The sequence below is a fragment of the Periplaneta americana genome, chromosome 11 (genome assembly GCF_040183065.1).
Source record: "Periplaneta americana isolate PAMFEO1 chromosome 11, P.americana_PAMFEO1_priV1, whole genome shotgun sequence".
Lineage (NCBI taxonomy): Eukaryota > Metazoa > Arthropoda > Insecta > Blattodea > Blattidae > Periplaneta > Periplaneta americana.
This window is the reverse complement of record NC_091127.1, coordinates 21640583-21666745: the sequence shown is the minus strand read 5'-3', so window position 1 is coordinate 21666745 and position 26163 is coordinate 21640583. Positions and strand designations below refer to the sequence as shown.

At 36.7% G+C, this 26163-nt stretch overlaps 1 protein-coding gene across 1 annotated transcript in view; it reads left to right on the top strand.

The window, feature by feature from the left end:
- Positions 1-12425: 12425 nt before the first annotated feature.
- Positions 12426-26163, top strand: part of LOC138708681 (ras-specific guanine nucleotide-releasing factor 2-like) — an 868468-nt gene continuing 854730 nt past the window's right edge. The window contains exon 1 of the mRNA XM_069838768.1: positions 12426-12697. Within this exon, the coding sequence (XP_069694869.1) occupies positions 12539-12697 (159 nt within the window). The 5' untranslated portion in view covers positions 12426-12538. The remainder of the gene's footprint in view (positions 12698-26163) is intronic.

The window sequence follows — 26163 nt, the reverse complement described above, 5'->3', positions numbered from 1 at the left end:
ATCTTCAATTTTGCTAATAATTTGTCCACGTCTGTAAATATGCCAACATTAGGTACTTGCTCACCACTAGGATCGCTAATATCGCCTCATTACAGACAATGCGAAATAGTACCGGTACAGTCTATTGTTTCTAGCACCTTCAAAACTCAAGCTTCGTGACTGTATATAGTAGACTGTGATTTCAGTGTGTTTAGTTCAGCAGTGAACTTTAGTTGATCGGTTACATTACGACCGAATACTGCTATTCGTAACAGGCAACATTCAACGTCCTGTAAAGAAGAATAACAGCAAGATGACGAAGACGAAATTTGGGACTTAATTTCAAATAAGGAAATTTGTAATAATGATACAGATTTTGAGATAAATAAAGCTTGTGTAAAATATTTCAAATATGCCCCCATTGTTTCTGCAGAAGTGGAACGAAGTTTCTCTAGATACAAGGCTGTGTTTTCTAGCAACAGGCAATCATTCTCCTTTGAAAATTTGAAAATGTGGTTTGTTATTCACTGCAACAATATAATGAAATGAAAAATTATGTAAAACAAAAACTTAGTACAGTACCACATAAACATAGCGAAATAATAAGACTGAACTTGTCAATGTCATATTAGGTGTATTTTCTACAGACAGAATATAACATGTAGTCATTGATATTGTGACAAAACTGAATACGAGTAGTCTGGAACACGAAACAGGAAAAAATGCAGCAAACAAAATGAAAAAAATACTGGATAAACATTATGAATATTTAGCTCTGTGTAAAATATGCCAAGATTTCAAAGGAGGAAATTTATAATAATGATACAGATTTTGAGATAGATAATGCTTGTGTAAAATATTTGAAATATGTCCTCATTGTTTCTGCAGAAGTGGAACGAAGTTTTTATATATGTAAGGCTGTGTTTTCTAGCAACAGGTAATCATTATCCTTTGAAAATGTGAAAATGTGGTTTGTAATTCACTGCAACAATATATGAAATGAAAAATTATGTAAAACAAGAACGTAATACACTATCATATTAACATAGTGAAATAATAAGGCTGATACTTGTCAATGTTATATTAGGTGTATTTTCCACAGACGGAAAATAAACTGAAGAGTCCTCTGCAAGAATGATGGATGTCATTTGGAATACATTTTGCAGGAGAAGCAATTGAAAGTTTGAAATGCTTAGCGCTCAAAGCTTAACTGTGATTTTCCGATCATTACTGGACAATGACTTACTTACTTACTGGCTTTTAAGGAACCCGGAGGTTCATTGCCGCCCTCACATAAGCCCGCCATTGGTCCCTATCCTGAGCAAGATTAATCCAGTCTCTACCATCATATCCCACCTCTCTCAAAACCATTTTAATATTATCCTCCTATCTATGTCTCGGCCTCTCCAAAGGTCTTTTCCCCTCTGGCCTCCCAACTAACACTCTATATGCATTTTTGGATTCGCCCATACGTGCTACATGCCCTACCCATCTCAAACGTCTGGATTTAATGTTCCTAATTATGTCAGGTGAAGGATGCAATAGAGGAGATATGGAGGGTAGCTGCGAATATATTGAATAAGCAGTCGTGGACAGCCGATAAGGGGTGGTCCTCCAGCTTGGGGGTTGGGCGAAGGGCTATCAACCCATCACCGTAAAAAGCAGCTTGTTACGAAACCTAACAATAAGCCTTGGACAATGACTATCAGTGTTAATGCCATATAACTCTCTATGTACATTCTATATGTCTTAAGCCAGCCGTGGCGAAAAGGCCATGGTGCGCCGAGCCACTGTGTAAGCTGCAACGTGTATAGCACCTATGGAGGGAGGCGGACAACCGAAGGGGAAGTTAATGTTTAGGACGTGTAACGAAGAAAGAAATGAACAAGAAAACATAGGACGCATTATCACAACCTAAAATTAACTGTCTTCAGAATGTCTCTGCGACAAAGTTTCAAAATCAGGAATTATGTCACTTACTGCCAATCGTAGTTGTCTGTCAGTCGTGATCTAAATTTGATTTTTACTATTTTCATTGTTGAAAATAATTTTTCACAAACGTAAGTTACAGCGAACATGGCTTCAACAGAGCAAGCGAAAGAACGAAGCTTCAAATATTTTTTTTTTTTTTCCAAAGATTTGAAAAGTTCAATATCTGTCAAGTCCTTACATCTAGCTTTCATTTAACGTCATATTATAAATCTGTGAGTTTAAATTGAAAATCTAACCGCATTATTCGTACATCTGCTGTAAAAGAATCGACGTACAGAGATAATAATAATAATAATAATAATAATAATAATAATAATAATACTTAACATTTTAATGTTTCATCAGTAACATGTAGTAACTTATAATGCCGTTTTATGTTATACAACCGTTTTCCTAATAATATTTGTGAACAAATCATACATTTAATATTGTCATCATATTGTAAGCAAAAGAATGCGTCCTCCCATCCTACTTGAAACTTTCGTTTTTTTTATAAAGGTACATGGTTTCGAGAGAGACATTGCGACGATACGCCACTCGCAGGTCCCAGACAAATACAAATAGAACGGAGTTTGACTCCAGTGAGTAAGAGGGTGGGGGTTGCAGGTAGGAAGCGAGAGAAAAGCACTGCGAGCCACAATGTGATCGTGAGTCACATTTTCGCCGCGGCTGTCTTAAGCTATGCATTGACAGTCTTGGTTCATTTTCGACAAGAAAGTGACATCCATCATTCTTGCAGTGGACTCTTCAAATGTCTTTAAAATAGTGCAACTTTTCTTTAACAAAGAAAATGATGTCTTTAAATTTTCCTTTGGCGGAAAGTTGTGTTTCGAAGTTAAAGGAGTGGCTTTGAACCACCCAAATGCTGAGGACTAACTTACCGTGATGATAAGCATGAGTTCAAACGAACGAAAGACACTGCTTTAACTCACCCAACTCTGAGACGTACTCAAAGTCAGAGGCAAACGAAGCGCACTGGTAGTATAACGGCATATACAAGGACATCATTTTATTTTTACTTCAATTTTTATTGTACCTGAGTTTTTGAATGTACTTCACTCCCACCCCTTCTACTAATGGAGTTTCAACTGTTCTCCAGACAGAATCAAGGCCGCTTATAGTAAACAGCACTGAGTTACTGAGTATAGTACGTTCCAGAAATATGTTCGCGTTTTCCAGTGACGAAAGAACTTTTAATATTGAATCATATTTTCGCAAAGGTACTGTCCGTTTGCCTACGTCGCATCCCGATTTCCCCCACCTGCTCTTCTGCACGGCCCTCTGTAAAACCAGGCCTGTCTTAGCTCTTTTCTGAAAACATTAATTTCTGTTAGGAATTCGACGTTTACGTAATATTATACAACTGTTTAAAAAAAACTTAAATAAAAGGGCCTCGTTAAGTAATTAACTGTCACGTGATTTCCCTCCTTTCTACGATCCTGCGGCATAACCACTTGGACGGACAGTAGATAGCATGTCTTAGTAATTTTATCTGTGCGGGTCGGGCAGAAGTGAAGATTGAATTTACAGTACATAAGCTACTCTTTTATAGAGTAGGTACAGAATTATTTCAACATGAGTTACTAGTATGAAGGGCGAAACTGGTAATTGGAATTAGATGCAATAATCTATATGCGATAATATGCACAAAAGAACTGAAGCCTGTAGGCTATCGAAATGAACAGCTACCATTTTAAAAAATGTGTTTAAATATCCATATTATGATTATTTTTCAATTGAACTTCATTCTCTATATTGTACGCTAATGTGCTGTAGACAATATAATATACACTGCATAATGAATACGTTCGGATGGATAGCTCAGTTCGTGATAAAAACACTTATTCTTAATACAGTACTGCATTTTGATTAAATAAAAACCTAATGAAAATTATCGAATTCAAAATCGCTATATTTCCTAGTTTACGTAAATGGATGAACTAATTTTCTTCCCTCCTATACCTAGTAGTGATTTGTTTGTGTTTTACGCCAGTATCATCGAACTCCAGTTGTGGAAGGGAGTAGCGAACGGTTTTTCCGGGTCTCTAAAGGTATAGCCAGGTTAATATTAAAAATGTTAGTAAAAATAAAATGATGTCCCTGTATTTCTCAGGCCTATGGGCAGTTTGTGCAAGTAATGTTTAATTTTGCTTAACGAATGTTAAATTAACAGTCTGTTTATTTTTAACGCTTCGTTAATTTATTTTCCATTTGTTCAACATAATTTTGTTTAAGATAACCAACACTTAACTATAACGTCTGTTAGCACTATTTTAACTACTCAACAGCAGTTGGTAATGATTTTTTACATATAAGACAATTTTTGATTGGCTAAAATTGATCTTTAAATTCTATATTATAGAGTGAGTCATGAAACTTGCATAAAATGACAACCTGTCATAGTAGGCCACGCTCCATAAACAAACAGTTGACAAATGAAAGTTGTAAGGTGACGTGCTGAATAATAATTACAAAGTGAGGTTATACAGAGACATCATTTTATTTTTACTTCAATTTTTATTGTACCTGAGTTTTTGAATGTACTTCACTCCCATCTCCTCTACTAGTAAACTTACAACCGTTCTCCACACAGAATCAAGACCGCGTACGCAGTACTGAGATAGTGAGTATAGTACGTTCCAGAAATATGTTCGCGTTTTTCAGTGACTAAAGAGCTTTCAATATTGAATCATATTTTCGCACAGGTACTGTCGCATTCCGGTTTCCGCCATCTGCTTCTGTTCGGCCCTCTGTAAAGTCTAATAGCTGGGCTGTCTTAGCTCTTTTCTGAAAACATTAATTTCTGTTAGAAATTGGTTGTCTACGAAATATTATAAAACTGTTTAAAATAACTTAAATAAAAGAGCCTCGTTAAGTAATTAACTGTCACGTGATTTCCCTCCCTTTCTACGACCCTGCGACAAAACCACTTGAACGGACAGTAGATAGCATTTCTGAGTATTTTTGTCTTTTCGGTCGGGCAGAAGTGAAGATTGAATTTACAGTACGTAAGGTACTCTTTTATAGAGTAGGTACAGAATTATTTCAACATGAGTTACTGATACGAAGTACGAATCTGGTAATTGGAATTATGTACAATAGTCTATAGTACGATAATATGCACATTAGAACTGAAGCCTGTATCGAAATGAACGGCCACCATTTTCAAATATGTGTTTAAATATCCATATTATGGTTATTTTTCAATTTAACTTCATTCTCTATAGTGTACGCTAATGTGCTGTAGACAGTATAATATACACTGCATAATGAATACGTCCGCATGGAAAGCTCAGTTCGTGAGTAAAAACACTCATTGTTAATACAGTACTGTATTTTTATTAAACAAAGACCTAATGCAAATTATCAAACTCAAAATCACGATATTTCCTAGTTACGTAAATGGATGAACTACTTTTCTTCCCTCCTATACCTAGTAAAGTGATTTGTATTTTACGGCAGTATCATCGAACTCCAGTCTTGGAAGGGAGAGCAAGCGGTGTTTCCGGTTCTGGACTTTTAATCCAAAGATATAGCCAGGTTAATATTAAAAATATTAGTAAAAATAAAATGATGTCCCTGTATTTCCTCATTGCTATTATGGATACGAAATACGAGATAAATAAAATAACTCTGATGTATTTAAACAGTCCAAAGTATTTTTTAAATGTTATATTACCAGTCATATGCTAAACATTCCCTACAGAGAGACACAAAATATTAATTTCGCAACTTCTGTTCGAACAGCTATGGATATATCGGCCATATTTAATTAACTGTTAAACGAGTTAACTGGCGGAAATCCTAAATTTAAAATTAACAAACTGTTAACAATCTGTTAAACAAAACTGGTGTTGAAAACATACTATTTTATTAATTAACAAACTGTTTAGAGTTTAACAGTTGTTAAATTTTCTAACAATACTTGAAAAAACCGGCCATTAGTGATAATTAGACTTCGTTGAATTGCCACACGCAGCATGCAATCAGGTTGCCGATGTACGGTAGTATAGAAGAGGTGAGCGACCGCCCGGTCTCGTAGTATAAGCAGTTCATGTTAAGAGTTGTGACCGGTCCAAATAGATAGAGCAGCTACAGCTAATGTATACCTATGTAAGCACTTGTTTTTGCATTACTGTGGTTTGGAATAGTCAAAGCTTAACATCTGTTCAGTGCAGACAAGAATTCAATCAAACATACTGCAATGAGAGTGTTGCTGTTCCAAACAATTGTCCCTGGAATACCCTTACCCCCGTAACCAGTCTTGACCCGTTTGGTAAGCGTGGTTGGATGCTGTTAATTATTATGCAGAACATTACGGCAAAATAATGGAGGTAATTGATGCATTGGATAGCACAGACAGTTCCGCTGTTGCAGCTGTAAAATCATTGCCTTCTGAACAGCTATTGGAAGATATTCTGTTCATTGATTCTAATTTTAAAATCGTGTCCAAAAGCATCATCCTGTTAGAATCGTCTAAACTACACTCTCAGAAGCCCTTAATATAGTGGATAACGTATCACAAACCGTTATCCAAAATAACAATTCACTAATTTCAGAAAAAGTGAAATGTAAGTTGAGAAACATTATTGCTAAAAATTCTGCCTATTCATAACTTCGTATTATAAATTATGTACTATCAGGTCACGACAAGACGTCTGAAGTTGGTATACTAAAAAGTAGTGGCTTTCCGTTCTTTAAATATGCACCTATTACTTCGTGTGATGTCGAATATACATTTTCCCAATATAAAAACTGTTTAAGTGATCATCGGAGGAGGTTTACTTTGCAGTCGCTCAAAATGTACGTAACTCTTTACTGCAATGCACATATTCAAGGATGATGTGATTATATTACATTAAATTTTAAGAGTTATATCTCACTACAAAATAATTGTGTATTTACATATTTAGACATTTCCTACTTCAGTGATCATTCATTATATTTCTTGAATGCAGGATACAGGTTTTATTGTAACCGCAGTATACTGCTCAGTGTTTACATCAGAGGTGTAGTCCATCCGTTGCATGTCTCCTCATACAGTCTATACTGCGTGCGCAGTAAACCTTACGATTCTCGTGGCAATTCCACGAAGTCTAGTGATAATGAATTAAAGAGGCTGTAATTTCCATGGATACTTATTTTTTAATGTTTCTGAGTTTAGTCGGCCGTGAAATCGTATCTTATAATGTCTCTATCTTGAAATTTTTATTCAATGTAAATATGTGCTAACGTATAAAAATATTGTAAGTTATGATATACATTCGTAAAGTTATCTTTTTGGTACGAGTGTAAATTTTTTTCGCAAACTTTATATGCATTATGGTATGCCGTTGAAGTCGGATTTTTAGGCTCGAATAGGATAGGTTGCAACAGTTTTATATAAAAATCCCTAAATGTATGCAACGCGAGAAACACTCGAGCGATGATATTGCCTAAAACTTAGGTGCATTAAAGCACTTATGTTTCAGCCTATGCTGAACGAGTCTAAAAATCCGAGGTCTAGATGAGTTACCTGCATGTAGCTTAAGACTAGGCCTATAACTTTGGAGAGACGCAGTGTTGTGAACGCGCTCACGAATCCCATTGAGCGATATGTTTGCGGCCGCATTATGTTGACAGTCATTGTGCAGAATAATCGCCGGCTTCCACATTGATTGCTGATTATTGAGTGTGCAAATTAGGTATTAAATTTAACTGCTTTGTTACACGCGCTATTGATTTCAGCAATAAACAGGAGTTCTTTGAAAAATGCGCCTTTGTGTGCAGAATATGGACTTTGCATGAAGGCAGATTAATGACGTCGTACAGATGAACGTAGTTGTTAATTATTATTGTAGCTTTGTTTAGTTTACCTCTTAATGTCGCTATACATTCGTATTCTATTTATTTATTTATTTTATTTATTTATTTATTTATTCTGGTGTAGTTAAGGCCATCAGGCCTTCTCTTCCACAACACCAGGAATACAAATACAATAACAGAAATAAAAAGGAAAAAAAAACACTATAAACGAAGTAAAGTCACACAAAAATATACACAGGTTGCAGTCACACAAACTTTAAATGAGTGATTAAGTATAATTAATTGTATCCTAATTAACTAACATAAACAAGAAACTTGCGATTTTAATCTGGAGTAAAAAAAAACACACAAATCAACACTTCTAGCAATATCTAAAAAGCATTAAACAAGACAAAATTTTCCAATTTAATTTTGAATTGTGATAAAGTCCGGCAGTCCCTGACATCATTAGGTAGCGAATTCCAGAGACGAGCTATTTCTACAGTGTAGGAGGATGAGTATAGAGACGTTCTATGATGAGGGATAGAAAGAAGTGCTTGATGTCGGTTTCGAAGAGTTGTAAGAAATTGAAAGCGCGATAAGAGATAATTCGGAGTAGAAGTATGCATGATTCTAAATAGAAGAGACAGTGAATGTATTGTTCTTCGTTCCTTCAGACGCACCCATGAAAGTAACCGGAGGGAAGGTGTTATATGGTCAAATTTACGAGTATTGCAGATGAATCGTATGCACATATTATGAACACGTTGTAGTCTCTCAGCTAAGAGTGAACTTACGTTAGTTAGTAAGGAATCGCAATAATCAAAATGAGGCATTACGAGCATCTGAATAAGATTCTTTTTTAGACTAAGTGGTAGAAATTCTTTCATATGAAACAAAGAGTGAAGTTGAGAAAATATTTTTTTGCAAGTGTGTGTTACTTGGGTGTTCCAATTTAGATCGCTATCCATAAAAATGCCAAGATTTTTAACTGTTTCACTGTATTTAACAATAATCCCATTCAATGTTATATGTGGTATAGTACCACTATCAAGAATACTTCGTAGACGATTATGTCCCATTACGATTGCTTGCGATTTCTCTGGATTTAACCTTAATCCAAATTTGTGTGACCACAGTGAAATCGAATTTAAGTCTATTCACAAGACAAAATTTCCCCGAGATTTAATCGCCCGTTAAGTGAAAGTGACGGTAATTTTTAGTTAACTGTAATCCTTTAAGGCAAGTAAACATTTAAATTTCTTGCTTCAGAAGTGAACAGCAAGTATTATGACGCAGCTATTATAATCCTAGTGGAAATGTAATTTTGAGAGACTTTTAATCTAAATACGTCTACTAAATTTCAGTTTAGGGGACGTAATAGTTATTTACAATATGAGTATTGTAACATTTTATATTGACTATTACACTTCTACATATTTATCTTCCTATACTGTAGAAATACCTCGCCTCTGGAATTCGTTACCTAATGACGTCAGGGACTGCCGGACTTTATCACAATTCAAAATTAAATTGGAAAATTTTGTCTTAGTTAATGTTTTTAGGTATTACTAGAAGTATTGATTTGTGTTTTTTTTTTCTTTTTCTTTTTTAATCTAGATTTATTTATTATACTCCAATTTTACAGAGAACCCTATTTTACCTGAGATAGGTATGTTAGGGTTATAAATACATAATAATAATAATAATAATAATAATAATAATAATAATAATAATAATAATAATAATAATAATAATATGATATTGATTAATGAAGTCTCCTATTGAATTAATCTTACGTTTCAATTATGAAATTAATACAATTTTACAAATCTATAAATTCAGCAAATCTCTACAAAGTTTTATAATTTATACACATGAATGAATGAAATGCAATGAGGTGAAATTAAATACTAAAATACAAGCTTATATTTCAATTAACAAGTTTTATGAAATGTATACTATATTATAACCTAAGCAAATATCTAATCCTAATATTCGCTAGAATGTAGTTTAAATTTCTGTGGGTTGAAATCTCTGAAGACGTTACACAGTTTTCCGTAAAACAGTGTTGTTACAAGCAGTTTATAAATTTTATACAACACATTTATCGTGAATCTATTTTAAATTATTATCCTAATTTAGTTCTATCAACTGTTAATTTAAATATTTTTAGCAAAATACATAAGAACTATAGAAAGAAAATAATAATATTTTAATCTAGATTAAAATTGCAAGTTTCTTGTTTGTTAGTTAATTAGGATACAATTAATTATGATACTTAATCACTCACTGCAACCTGTGTATATTTTTGTGTGACTTTACTTTGTTTATAATGTTTTCTCTCTCTCTCTCTCTCTCTCTCTTTATTTCTTGTGTAGCTTTACTTTGTGTATAGTGTATTTTTTCCTCTGTTTATTTCTATTATTGTATTTGTATTCCTGATGTTGTGGAAGAGAAGGCCTGATGGCCTTAACTACACCAGAATAATTAATTAAATAAATAAATAAATAAATAAATAAATAAATACAATTAATTTATAAACTAGTGGACTTACACGTGTTAATTATGTAAGATTTGTGCAGCTTATAGCTGTTTCAGTGCTTCACGCACCATCCTCAGAGCCTACTAGATCACGGCGTCATCTCTAACTTCTCTGCCTGTTATGTGGGTGTGTTTGACTGTTGAAATGTGTTGAAGGGTAGAGTCAAATAGTGTGTGTGTGTGTGTGTGTGTGTACTGAAATTGATCTGTGTGTTGAGAATTTGTTCAGGGGTGTGTTTTAGTGTGTTTGTATATTTCGTATTGTTCTAGTGTGTTGAGTTTTTGGTTCTTGGGTTGTATGTGTAGGATTTCCATGTCCGTATTTATGTTATTGTATGTATGGTTAGCATTGGTTATGTGATCCGCGTATGTAGATGTATTGTGTCATCTGGTTATTGCTTTAATGTGTTCTTTGTAGCGTGTTTGGAATGATCTGCCTGTCTGTCCTATGTAGAACTTATCGCAACTATTACATACGCCGATCACATAACCAATGCTAACCATACATACAATAACATAAATACGGACATGGAAATCCTACACATACAACCCAAGAACCAAAAACTCAACACACTAGAACAATACGAAATATACAAACACACTAAAACACACCCCGATCAAATTCTCAACACACAGATCAATTTCAGTACACACACACTATTTGACTCCACCCTTCAACACCTTTCAACAATTAAACACACCCACATAACAGGCAGAGAAGTTCGAGATGACGCCGTGATCTAGTAGGCTCTGAGGATGGTGCGTGAAGCACTGAAACAGCTGTAAGCAGGGCAAATCTTACATAATTAACACGAGTAAGTCCACTAGTTTATCAATTAATTATATTCAAGTGTTAAAAGTAGTGTACGCAAGATTCAAAATGAAATAAATAAATAAATAAATAAATAAATTTCATCGACGTTAAATAACCTAGTAGTTAATACAGCGTCGTTAAATAACCAACTAAAATAAAAACTTAAAGAGAATCCATCTTTTAACTTGTATAACGAATATCAATCTGTATGCAGTAACTGATATCATTTGTTTTTACAGTAGAACCTCTATTATCCGTGGTAATGAAGGGGGTTGACGAAACGGTTAATCGAAAAAATCGGATAATCCGTACCATAAAATATTTTCGTAAATTAAGAGAATAACACTTGAATTTTCGTCATTTTCTCCGTGGTCTTGTGTTTAACACGCTTAGTAGTGAGTCAGAAGTTCATTAATTTAAGTTTGGTTGTCAAGACGTATTTTTAAAGAGGTAAGAAAACTCCTTGTAATGTAAGATATAAATAGTAGAGGTCTCATGTTGTAGATTTACATACTGTATACACTTTATCTTTGATTTTTATTCAATTACTCACAGTTGTAACATCAGTCTCATATTGTGATGCGAGATGACCCACAGTTTCTCTTTCCTCAAACCACTTAATTACTTGCATTTTGTTCGATACTTAGCACAACACGTTTCTTCTGACAGTCATGGAATACATTTTATATAAAAAGTTGTAGAGTACGGCAACTCGAACAGTACACCAAGCTGTGTAAATATAAATGCTTGTAATAACACTCTCTAGAAAAAAGCCTATACTAATATAACGTACAATAGAATCTACTTCATATGTTTCTGTAGCAAAAAAAAAAAAAAAAAAAAAAAAAAAAAAAAAAAAAAAAAAAAAAAAAAGAGCGAGAGAAAGACAATCAGATAGTTCAAAAAAGAGCGAGAGAAAGACAGTCGGATAATCCGAAAAAGAGCGAGAGAAAGACAGTCGGATAATCCCAGAAAGAGCGAGAGAAAGAGTCGGATAATCCAAAAAAGAGCGAGAGAAAGACAGTCCGATAATCCGCCAATTGGTTAATAGGGTGACGGATAATCGGGGTTCTACTGTATTTGACGTTTTGAAATCTATCATAGCGCTTCATTTCTAATTTTCACACCCATCGATTTCAGTTTTACTAAACACGTAAATTTCCTTTTAAGGTTTAATATTTGCGTAGATGAATTCTTTGGTATTTACGTCAGCAAAAATGTGTGTGCTACCCTAATGCAGAAAATGTAGCAGCTCGGATAGGCCGGCCGTGCAGTGGGTCAGTGTAGCATCATGGCCTGGTTCCAGGACGCGCGCGCGCGCCGCCGCACAGCGCAGCCAATGGGGGCGCCACTGCTGCTCCGCGTCGGTCGGCAGACACGCTACCGCCGCGGCCTCGGCATGTCGCGCCGCACCTGTTGCTCGGCATGCTGAGCCCCAAGATGCAGCGCACCGTCCGCGTCAACGAGAACCAGCTGCTCATGCTGTCGGAGCGCGCCCACTACGACCACTCGCTGGCGGGCTACCTGCACAAGAGGACCGCCGACAGCACCAAGTGGCAGCCGCGATGGTTCGTGCTCTACCAGGTCAGTCAGCTGCTTGACTTCCACCATTGTGACCACCTTAACCATCATCTCCACCGCTGCCATACAGTGACCACCACCACCACCACTGCTGCTAATGACCACCACCATCGCTACCATTCCATGACCAAAAACACCGCTGCCACGACATGGCCATCATCATTGCTGCCTTATCATGACCATCACCACTTCTGCCATCACCATCATCTCCACCGCTGCCATACAGTGACCACCACTACCACCACCACTGCTGCCAATGACCATCACCATCGCTACCATACCATGACCAAAAACACCGCTGCCACGACATGACCATCATCATTGCTGCCACATCATGATCATCACCACTTCTGCCATCACCATCATCTCCACCGCTGCCATACAGTAACCACCACTACCACCACCACTGCTGCCAATGACCATCACCATCGCTACCATACCATGATAAAAAACACCGCTGCCACGACATGACCATTATCATTGCTCCCATATAATGACCACCACCACCACCATTGCTGCCATACCACTACTGCTGTCAATGACCACCACCATCGCTACCATACCATGACGAAAAACACCGCTACCACGACATGACCATCATCATTGCTGCCATATAATGACCACCACCACCACTGCTGCCATACCACTACTGCTGCCAATGACCACAATCATCGCTACCATAACATGACCAAAAACACTGCTGCCATGACATGACCATCATCATTGCTGCCATATAATGACCACCACCACTACTGCTGCCATACCACTACTGCTGCCAATGACCACCATCATCGCTACCATAACATGACCAAAAACATCGCTGCCACGACATGACCATTATCATTGCTGCCATATAATGACCACCATCATCGCTACCATAACATGACCAAAAACATCGCTGCCACGACATGACCATTATCATTGCTGCCATATAATGACCACCACCACCACTGCTGCCATACCACTACTGCTGCCAATGACCACCATCATCACTACCATAACATGACCAAAAACACCGCTGCCATGACATGACCATTATCATTGCTGCCATATAATGACCACCACCACCACTGCTGCCATACCACTACTGCTGCCAATGACCACCATCATCGCTACCATAACATGACCAAAAACACCGCTGCCATGATATGACAATTATCATTGCTGCCATATAATCACCACCACCACCACTGCTGCCATACCACTACTGCTGTCAATGACCACCACCATCGCTACCATACCATGACCAAAAACACCGCTGCCACGACATGACCATCTTCATTGCTGCCATATAATGACCACTCCACTGATGCCATACCATGATTACCACCACCGCTGCCATACAATGACTACCACAATCACCACTGACTTACCATGACCATCATAACCACTGCAATGTCATGACCATCACTACTGTACTGCTCTCACTATGTCTACAAATACTACCACCATGATCACCACCGCTAGCAACTCCGTGACAACCATCACCACAGCCGCTACAATTCCTGTGACAACCACAGCGAATGCTATCATTATTGTGACAACTATCAACACCAGCACTACCATTACCGTAACAACAACCATCAACTGCTCTAGCATTACCGTGACGAGAATCCCCAACACCGGCGTTTCTGCCATGACGACAATCACCAACACCAGTGCTACTATTACCGTGACGACAACCACCAAAACCTGCGCTACCATTACCGTGACGACAACCACCAACAACGGTGCTATCATTACCGTGACCACAACCACCAAAACCTACGCTCCCATTACCATGAAAACCAACAAGGACGCTACCATTACCATTACGAGAATCACCAACTCCAGAGCTACTATTGCTATGACGACAACCACCAACACCTGTGATACTATTACCGTTACGACAACCACCAAAACCTGCGCTACCATTACCATGACGACAACCACCAACAACGGTGCTACCATTACAGTGACGACAACCACCAACAACGGTGCTACCATTACCGTGACGACAACCACCAACAACGGTGTTGTCATCACCGTGACGACAACCACCAACAACGGTGCTATCATTACCGTGACGACAACCACCAAACCAGCGCTCCCATTACCATGACAACCAACAAGGACGCTACCATTACCATTACGAGAATCACCAACTCCAGAGCTACTATTGCTATGACGACAACCACCAACACCTGTGATACTATTACCGTTACGACAACCACCAACATCAGAGTTACCATTTATCTTCACAACAATCAATACCGATGCTACTATTACCGTGACGACAACTACCAACAACGGCGTTACCATTTACCTTGACAACGACCAATACCGATGCTACTGTTACCGTAACGACAACCACCAACAACGGCGCTACCATTTATCTTGACAACAACCGATACCGATGCTACTATTACCGTGACAACAACCACTAACAACGGCTCTATCATTTTTCTTTACAACGATCAGTACCGATGCTACTATTACCGTGACGACAACCACCAACAACGGCGCTCTCATTTACCTTTAAAATAACCAATACCGATGCTACTATTACCGTGACAACCACCACCATCAACGGCTCTATCATTTATCTTTACAACAATCAGTACCGATGCTACTATTACCGTGACGACAACCACCAACAACGGCTCTATCATTTATCTTTACAACAATCAGTACCGATGCTAATATTACCGTGACGACAACCACCAACAACGGCTCTATCATTTATCTTTACAACAATCAGTACCGATGCTACTATTGCCGTGACGACAACCACCAACAACGGCTCTATCATTTATCTTTACAACAATCAGTACCGATGATGCTACTATTACCGTGACGACAACCACCAACAACGGCTCTATCATTTATCTTTACAACAATCAGTACCGATGCTACTATTAACGTGACAACCACCAACAACGGCTCTATCATTTATCTTTACAACAATCAGTACCGATGCTACTATTACCGTGACGACAATCACGAGCGGCGCTACCATTTACCTTGACAACAACCAATACCAATGTTATTATTACCGTGACAACAACCACCAACAACGGCGCTACCATTTAACTTTACAACAACAACCAATACAGCCACCGGCGAGCTTAGTCGGCTAAGGCACTTGCTTGCCGATCAGGAGTTGCTCTCGGGCGCGGGTTCAATCCCCGCTTGGGCTGATTATATTACTTGGTTGGGTTTTTCCCGTGGTTTTTCCCAACCGTAAGGCAAATATCAGGTAATCTATGGTGAATCCTGAGTCTTATCTCGTCAAATACCATCTCGCTATCATTAATTCCATCGATGCTAAATAACCTCGTAGTTTGATATAGCGTCGTTAAAAATCAAGTAAAAAAACAACCAATACTGATGCTATCATTACCGTGGAGACAAGCACGAAAACAGTGCTCCCATTATCGTAACAGTCCGCATCTGTGAAGTAACGGTTAGCAAGTCTGGCCGCGAAACCAGGTGGCCCGGGTTCGATTCCCTGTCGGAGCAAGTTACCTGGTTGAGGTTTTTTCTGGGGTTTTCCCTCAACCCAATATAAACAAATGCTGGGACTCATTTCACCGGCATTATCACCTTCATCTCATTCAGACGCTAAATATCCTAAGCTGTTGATAAAGCGTCGTAAAATAACCTACTAAATAAATAAATTATCGTAACAGTCACCAACAACGGTGTTGCCATTATCATTACGAGAACCACCAACTGACAGCGCTATTATTGCCATGATGACAACCACCAAGAACGGCGCTACCATTACCATTAAGAGAGTCAACAACTACATCGATACTACTGTCATAACGACAAACACAAACACCGACGCTACCGTTACTGTAACGAGAACCACCAACAGTATGACAGTCATCATGACCACCGCTTCTTCTACCATTATTGTGATGTCCACCACCACTACTACCATCACGTTAACTTCAATACCACCAATGTTGCTATCGCCAAGATCATCGCTAACATTGTTTCCAATAAATCTTTACCACCATCACAGCCATAATTAACATGTTTATTAACATCACCATTATTATTGTCATCTTTATTACCGGCACCGTTACCATCTGAACTACTACCACAATTATTACCATCATTATTAATACTATCAAAATCACTACCGTCTATAATATTCTCATCACCATCGCGAGAGAGATCATTACAACACGATTACTATAACAACTATTATTTACGCCACCATAATTTTCATTGCACACTAATACCACCTTGATAATATCAAACCGCCACGACCACTATTACAACCATTGCCACCACTAACTATTGTCACAATCACAACCACCAACGTAAATACCGCAACCATCTCTACCGTCGACGCTATAACTAGCACCACCATGTTTAATCATTAACCCTTAAATTCACAAAGTATCCTATAGGACACAACAGGTTAATATATATATATATATATATATATATATATATATATATATATATATATAATTTGAACTGGTAATGGAAATTACGGGAAAACGGCTGAACGGATTTTAATAAATGACCCCTCATTTTGAAGCTTTGAACCCAAAGTTTTTCGGAAAAATAGTAGTTTTCAGTGAAATGTAAATTTTCCAAATAATTTTCCTATTTTCTAAAATCTATGTATCGTCACTAACTAATTGCATTTCAGAATAAAACAAAACACACACTACAGTAAACAATATTACACGAAGGTCGTGATCTGCAAGAATGCTGACATATTTGTAGTTAAAGTTCAATCGGTTATTCAAAACTTCAAGACTTAATAAAATAATTTACAGGTCTGATTCTGTGGTGTGTAATTTTCTGGGTACTGCTGTGTATTGGATATTAAAAACTACAAAACTTGAGGTGGTTTGATGACATTATTGCTATTAGAAATGAAATATTATTGTAGTTAATGCCGTGATGTGACTATTTTTAATTAATTATACATATTAATGCTATATTGATGATATGAAAGTGAAACGTTTTGGGGTTATATAAGTAGATGTAGAGAATAACTTAAATTAGATTTTGATTTCTATATTTTACTGAGTGGCGGCTATATAGTATATATAGTATATGTTACTGAAAGCTATAAAACTTACGTAAGATAATAATATTATTAAAAATCAAATATTTTTATAGTTATTAATCAAGTGGGGTTGGGTCTTTTTCATATATTTAATGGCGGTGTGGTGTAGATATTTATATGCGTGGTTCTCTTCAGTATTGGCTCGAAAGAGAGTATCTTTCATTATTATGGAAGCAAATAACTTTATTGAAAATAAATCTGAAAACTGTTTATTTGAACGTCTAAAGAACTTAGTTTGCAGCATTTGCTTCACAAGCCACTAGTATACTATAATTTTAATAGAATAATGGAAAAAATTGGTAGGAAAATTAAATAACCAAAATTACACAATACTATAATATTGTACAACATATAAAATATGGACATTGCGATAGTTGTTTTCTTTACAGTCCGACACGGTTTAATAAACTAGTGTGAGAAATGAAGTTTTGTCAATTTAAGGGTTAAGGACAATTGTATAGATAATATGCTGGTCTTATAGAGACGAGGAGTGAAGAACAATAATGAAAACGCGAGCGGGAAAGAAGGCAGCAGCGGGAATAGTGGAATATTATAAATATCTTATTCAGTGACGGATTGCTATAGATTTGCTATGTCCATCATGACTGTAATGCCACTATCACTTCAACGACTAGAAAATTTCGTGATCGATTTAATCTGTCGTAAATTAACGTCTCTTTTACATCTTGGTTTAGATTAGATATTTTTTGTAACTCTTGTCGTACTGCTTATTCTATTCACTTTTTACTATCCTCAATTCTGTCATTTATATCTTCTAATTATAATATTTATTCCATATTCATTCGTTACATTTGAAGAGTACAGGGGAAAAAACAATCGAAGTCACAATGTTCTTAAGGGTGATGTCATCTTCTAATTGAATATATTATTACTGTTCCTAATGAGAAAGTAGTAAGGAATGGCTGTATCCATTGGTGATAATTCTCCTTTACCAGTTTTGATAAGAAAGACACTAAAGTTTGCAGTAATAACCTATATTGCAATACAGTAAATTATATCAACCTTATGAGAATAGTGACTTTGATTGTTCTTCCCCTGTAGGTCTACTCTATATTTAATATTTTGTGCACTCTCTGACTTAGACGTTTAGGGGCCGTATTCATAGACATTTTTAGCGCGGGCTTTCGGTGGATGATCAGCGTTTTTCGTATTCATAAACCAGTGTTAGCGATAGGATATGATTTGAATTCTGTACAAGTAACCAGTGGATAGCCGGGGCTAGCTTAGTACGCTCGTAGCGCGTGCTGCGAAATGTCTATGAATCGCGAATTTCAGAAAACTTTTCGCTCTACCATTTATCATTCACACCCGTGACGTATCATTAGTAAAACCGCCTCCCGTGGTTCGTTAGTTTATTATCTTATGCACGGCAGATTTCTTAACTCTTCTGTAATTTTATTTGTCATTTTGTAGTCGTATTTAACACTACATAAATATTTACTAGCGCAGCTATGCATAACTCTTTTGTGCGAGATCGTGCGTATTTGCTTGTTTTCCGCACAGAACCAATACGCGGTAAGTGTGAAATACCACATTCAGTATTCCCAACGTAACACACATAACAATTTCCCTCTTCTTACCGCTTAAGCGCGACATTCATTTTACTGCTTTAGGCTTTTAACATATTATTTTTAGAGACGTTTAACATAGTAATAATTATAAATTGGAAACTTACCACTGCAATTTCACCTAAATTGCAATGTTAATTATTGTTTTTAAATATTTGCAAAAATTAAGTAAAGTCTACTACTCCACGAAACTTATTGCATTCCTGATACAAGTAACATTAAGGAAGCCGTGAAAAAATCAACAAGATTCCAGATGCCGATGTTATTACTGCAGTATGTTATATAAATAATATTGTTAAAATATTAAAATGTAAAATAAATCATTACATAACCTTACCGTTTAAGTTCGCATTTATAGACTGAGGGAAAAAAAGACAGACGTATATCACGGCCTGCTGGAGTATAGTAAACACAGAAAACATTTTAAAGCAACATTGTTGAAGATAGATATTTTTGTTTTGCAAATTTTCCCGTCATTGAACAGAAACCAAGATGGAGATTTCATTGCAACTAATTAGAAATTCGTCTTTCAGGTATGTAATAAACGATCTTCGCGCAAAAAATGTACGATACACGAGCGGTATGTTTTCTTTCAATTCTCGGTAATTAAAAAAGCTCATCTACGTTTCGCTTTTTCATACTTTTCCTCGAACATGGAAACTTCAACATACCGCTCTTGTAACGCATATTACTATTACCTTCTCTTATCATTTTCAATGCCGCGATTTCTTGAACGACGTTTGAAATATAATACGTATCTGTTGTCTTGATTACAATAAGCGGACTATCCTCTCTTATTGCCAACACTACGCCAGGCACAGACATTTTAGAAACAACAACCAATCTTAAGAGAGAATAGTAGTCCTACATTTTAATTCCTCTCGCCAAGAGTCGAATCCGTGACTGTGACATTAGTAACTACAGACTGACTTTGTCTTATGTTCGTGGGGCATTCGACCACAGTTACATATGAAGCTTCGTTTGTCGTAGTTTTCGTAAGCTTACAGGATGGCTGACAGGCTTTGTCAAAACCTGAGATCTCGCACACGGTTCCGAACGAAACGGCTTTCCATGCTCCCCCCTCGGAATTCAACCTGTAGCGCTATGAGATGATAAGCATAGCCACACCTAGACTCCTTCAGGAACACGGTAATGATCGCACAGCGCTGATATAATTACGCGTTATTGTGCCGATTTTTTATTATTATTATTATTATTATTATTATTATTATTATTATAAGAAACTAGTTCGATTAATTAAAATGTGTCTCAGTGAAACGTACAGCAGAGTCCGTATAGGTCAGTTTCTGTCAGATGCGTTTCCAATTCACTGCGGGCTAAAGCAAGGAGATGCACTATCACCTTTACTTTTTAACTTCGCTCTAGAATATGCCATTAGTAAAGTCCAGGATAACAGACAGGGTTTGGAATTGAACGGGTTACATCAGCTGCTTATCTATGCGGATGACGTGAATAAGTTAGGAGAAAATCCACAAACGATTAGGGAAAATACAGGAATTTTACTTGAAGCAAGTAAGGAGATAGGTCTGGAAGTAAATCCTGAAAAGACAAAGTATATGCTTATGTCTCGTGACCAGAATATTGTACGAAATGGAAATATAAAAATTGGAAATTTCTCCTTGAAGAGGTGGAAAAATTCAAATACCTGGGAGCAACAGTAACAAATATAAATGATACTCGACAGGAAATTAAACAGGGAATAAATATGAGAAATGTCTGTTATTATTCGGTTGAGAAGCTTTTATCATCCAGTCAGCTATCAAAAAATCTGAAAGTTAGAATTTATAAAACAGGTATATTACCGGTACTGTATGGTTGTGCAACTTGGACTCTCACTTTGAGAGAGGAACAGAGACTAAGGGTGTTTGAGAATAAGGTTCTTAGAAAAATATTTGGAGCTAAGAGGGATAAAGTTACAGGAGAATGAAGAAAGTTACACAACACAGAACTGCACGCATTGTATTATTCACCTGACATGATTAGGAACATTAAATCCAGACGTTTGAGATGGGCAGGGTATGTAGCACGTATGGGCGAAATACATATAGAGTGTTAGTTGGGATACCGGAGGGAAAAAGACCTTTGAAGAGGCCGAGACTTAGATGGGAAGATAATATTGAAATGGGTTTGAGTGAGGTGGGATATGATGATAGAGACTGGATTGCTCAGGATAGGGACCGATGGCGGGCTTATGTGAGGGCGGCAATGAACCTGCGGGTTCCTTAAAAGCCATTTGTAAGTTATTATTATTATTATTATTATTATTATTATTATTATTATTATTATTATTATTACCTCTGTTACTCAATCGAATGCCATTTTATCGGTTGTATTTAGAGGTTCAAACCCGACGTAGGCCATTAATTTTAAAGGGAAATTAAATTTTTAGCTTGACTCCTTCGGAAGGGAAGTTAGTAAGCTGGAAGGCCCCGTATCGTAGATTTCTGAATCTCAGTTGTCAGCGCCTTAGAGTCGTGGTCTAAGGGTACGTACACGTTGGAGCAACGATAAACGATAAAAGAAACGATCTAGCGACGCTTTGGTATTATCAAAGAATCAAGTGTTCATATCGGAGCAACGAACATTTTGATCTATCAGTAGAAAATATTCTTTACATCCACTTAATGAAAGAAGATATATAGGAAATATCAGCTGCTAGGTTTAAGGTTAATATAACTTAAATACCCGTACAAATTTGAACCTGTTTCTCATCCCAAAGCTAGTATAAATTCACTGTGTTGTGATTGGTTCTTGTGATCACATAACGTATCACGAATAAATACACAACTGAGCAATTTGCCAATATCTATGATAATTCATTTAATATGCCGAAATAACAATAAGTCGATAAATATTAGGATATATTGATAACCATCGGTCATTATACAGATTAATATTGTCTTAATCAGAGATCATATGAATGACAAGAGCGAAGAAAATGGAATTTTTCTTTTTCGTCGCTTTTATCGTGCATCTTCGTTTTTGTCGTTTCTCCAATATCATACCTCAATGACAATGCATGCTTCAATTCTCTCTGATATAGCATCGCTGCTTCTTTTATCGTTTATCGTCGCTCCAACGTGTCCGTACCCTAAGACATCCTGGCTAGGGCTCGCGCTACGAAATGTGCCCTGGTTCGAGTCCTCCTGCGGAAGAATTTTCTCATGAAATTTCGGCCAGTATATGGGACCGGTGTACACCCAGAGTCGTGATACATTTGGGGAGTTACAATAAGTAGCGAAATTTGGTTAAGAAAGCCAGCTGTGACAGCTGGAGAATCAACGTGCTAACCGGACGATATATCTGTTCTGTTGTATGATCGTTCACCTCTGCTGAGGCATGTAGACTTCAGGCAAGCAGTTGGCTGGTCGGTCCTTGTTCTGTATGGGCTAGGGTTGCTGTATTTCCCGGGATCTCCCGTATTTGCCCCTAATTTTTAACAGCCTCCCGGCTCCAGTATTATTCTTCTCTTCGAGCATTTTTCTCTCTCATTTTTACACTAGCCGTACCCGTGCGCTCCGCTGCACCCGTTAGAAATAAATATAAAGTAATTACATAATTAAAATAGGACATTTGATCCAGGGAACATTCGTGTTTGATATAAGGATAAATAGTTTATTATGTTACTTAATTTAAATTGTATTTGCATAATTAAAATGCGATCATTTTGATCCAGAGACCACTCATTTGGTCATAAAAATTGTTTTAGGAAATACAGGAAACGAATGTACAGAATAGCCTATCAAGTTTTCTGTGCATAAGAAGCTATTTTAATCTTACCTGTCCTCGATTCACTCAGAAGTTACTGTAATAACATTATAGCATTATGTCCATCTAGAGAAACTACACTATCCAATGGTGAATTAATAATTAATTATACAAATCGGTTAATTTAGCTTCCGATATTACTTCATACAAACACAGAAACATTATCTGTAGGCTGACTTTCATAGCTTTCGATTGTTGCTGTCCAAGGCCCCTTATATACGAAGTCATTTGTTTTTTAATTCATTACACTGCCTTAGATGGCAGTTATTTTAATTTTGAAACTCATTTATTTCATTAAATATCAGTCCTGTCAAAATTTTTCAGGGAATAAAACTTATCGGAAATTATTTTTAAAGAAAGTTTCATTATGTAACATTTTTCACAAAAATCAATAATAAGCGAGATATTTCGATTTATTTAATTCAGGACCCCTTATAACCCCCCTTTTAAATAATGTATTTTGAATGCCATATAGCCTAAAATCTAAGTTACATCGAACTTAATTTATATTCTAATTTTAATCGAAATCCGTTCAGCCATTATCGCGTGAAAAGGTAACAAACATACAGACAGATAGACAGAAAGACAGACATATTCAAAAAAGCGATTTTCGGTTTCAGGGTGATTAATTATATATGTTAGGACCAATTATTTTTGGAAAATCGAAAATTACCAGAAAAATTTCGGCTACAGATTTATTATTAGTATAGATAATGTAAAAATTTTTATTCTAAACATTTGATTTTGCCGTGAAAGATGATTGATTATATGATGAATTTTGTTGTTCAAGAGATGCATTAAAGTATGCAGTCTTTATAGAACGTAATGCTTGCCAAGAATGGGTTTTATTGCTCACTCGTCTAAAATCAAACAGTTTTAATGTTATAAATAAAAAAAAAAAAGAAACTAGCTAGTTTTGTTCTAAACATACCAAGTAGTAATGCTCATACAAAGAGGGTGGTTTATTTCTTGAACAATAATTGGACAGATGTTCGAAACAGGAGCACGACACATCTAACCAAAGCAGAGCTGAAAAGTGTAGTCGACTTCAACTATTACGTGAGACAAAATGTCTCAAAATACTCTTAACTTAAGCCTAGCTGCCGAAGTGTAGAATAAAGTTGTTTTTTAGTAACTGAAGCGAATAATTTGCCAATTTTCTATATGAAATTTTGTCGATTCCTTAGTCTCCCGTATTTTCTCCAAAAAAGTTGGCAACCCTACTTTGGGCTGTTGCGCCGCGGTAGAGAAAATGAACTCGGTTCCTAACATAGGGCTCCAGGCAAATCTTCATTTCTCATCACACTGAAATGCGATGCTGAATTACTTTTGAAGTTGATCTCTTCGTTAAATAAAATATTATTTTATGCTCGACCATGCTGAAATGTAGTAATTATACACCTGGTAGCAGACTTTTAATGCATGTCATTAAAGTACACATACTCATTAAAGATCAGGTCTTTCAGCCAATGACGACTCAGGTTACAACTGTTCAGCCAATGACAGGTCAGCTTTCTACCGTTATAAAACCGCAAGTATCGATTATTCTCGGATATGCAATCGAAAGAGAATTAGCGAAAAGTCACGGAGGCTGGAAATCCAATACTGTCGCAGAAGGTTATGTTCTGTTACTATAATAATTAGCGTTAATTGTAAATAATATTCAAATAAATTCAATTTGTCATCTCGTTTTTCAATGTATAATTTAATTTCAATGTTATCTCTGTAGGTTCTTATGGCCTAGCAAAGTCAATGCGAACATCTGTTCCTCGGAAAAAAATCAATACTTTCGCGTCTGCGCATATCTCACAACATACGGGACATTGGTCAAGGTCAGATACAAAGAAAATTAATAATATCAAGTTAGAAATATGGTCGAGCATAAAAGAATGTATGAAACTCGCCTATAATGGTAATTAAGAAGCTCGTATGAAAATTATGAAACTCGCTTGCGCTCGTTTCATAAATATCCATACTCGCTTCTTAATTACCTTCATTATAGGCTCGTTGCATAATGCACTGTTATAATTTCATAATCTCGGACAGTTACTGAGTTGTTTTATTCAGAGATAAATCGTATGTCAGATCTTGTGTAGTTTCAGAGTCCCTGTCAGCGTAGAATGACTGGAACAATAATCACATAGTGGAATAACTGTTAGCGTGTCTGGTCGCGAAACCAGGTGGCCCGGATTTGAATCCTGGTCGGGGCAAGTTACCTGGTTGAGGTTTTTCCGGGGTTTTCCCTCAACCCAATATGAGCAAAGCTATGTAACTATCGGCGCTGGACATCTCATTCATGCCCATGTGCATCAACGTCGGTTAGTGTAACCACCAGTTAAAATTGTCACCTAACCTCTGGTTAAGCATTTTTACAGTGGATCGACCTCGGTTACGACTTAAATAGGAGGTTAACCACAGTAATCTATAACCGGCCATTTTTCGAGCGGTTAAAGGAGATAACCAGTGATTAGTAGAGCAAGTAAAGCAAAATGGCGGCCAGAGCCACAGATGTTTACTTCGAAGACGATTATTATTGTACAGTACTTGAATTACTTGGATAGAGCGTGGGCGTGAAGTTTCTTTAGTGGAAAGAGAGAATCTTTACGAGGAATTAGGTGACAGAAAATTTCAGGAGGGATTTTGTTTATCAAAATCTACAAATGGCTCACTTGCAATAACTCAAAAACAGTCATATGTCTTCTGTTGATCAGCTCCTTATGTTAAGATTCTATGTAACTGTTATTTTCTGTATTTTAAGAGGGAATACTTGAACATCTCTTTCTCTGTCACTGGCTGAACAAAGAGAGGTTATGGATGGATCTTAGGATAATGAACAATAACCTGGTGTAAATGGGATCTTGGGTCGTACACACATTTCTACTAATCTTCTGCATCCTTTTCCTTTATGGATATTCCTTCTTTATTATATAATATATTTAAATATATTAAGTAAGTCTATCGATACTTAACCTCACATTGGGATATAATCATTTTTGCATTCAATTTTCTAT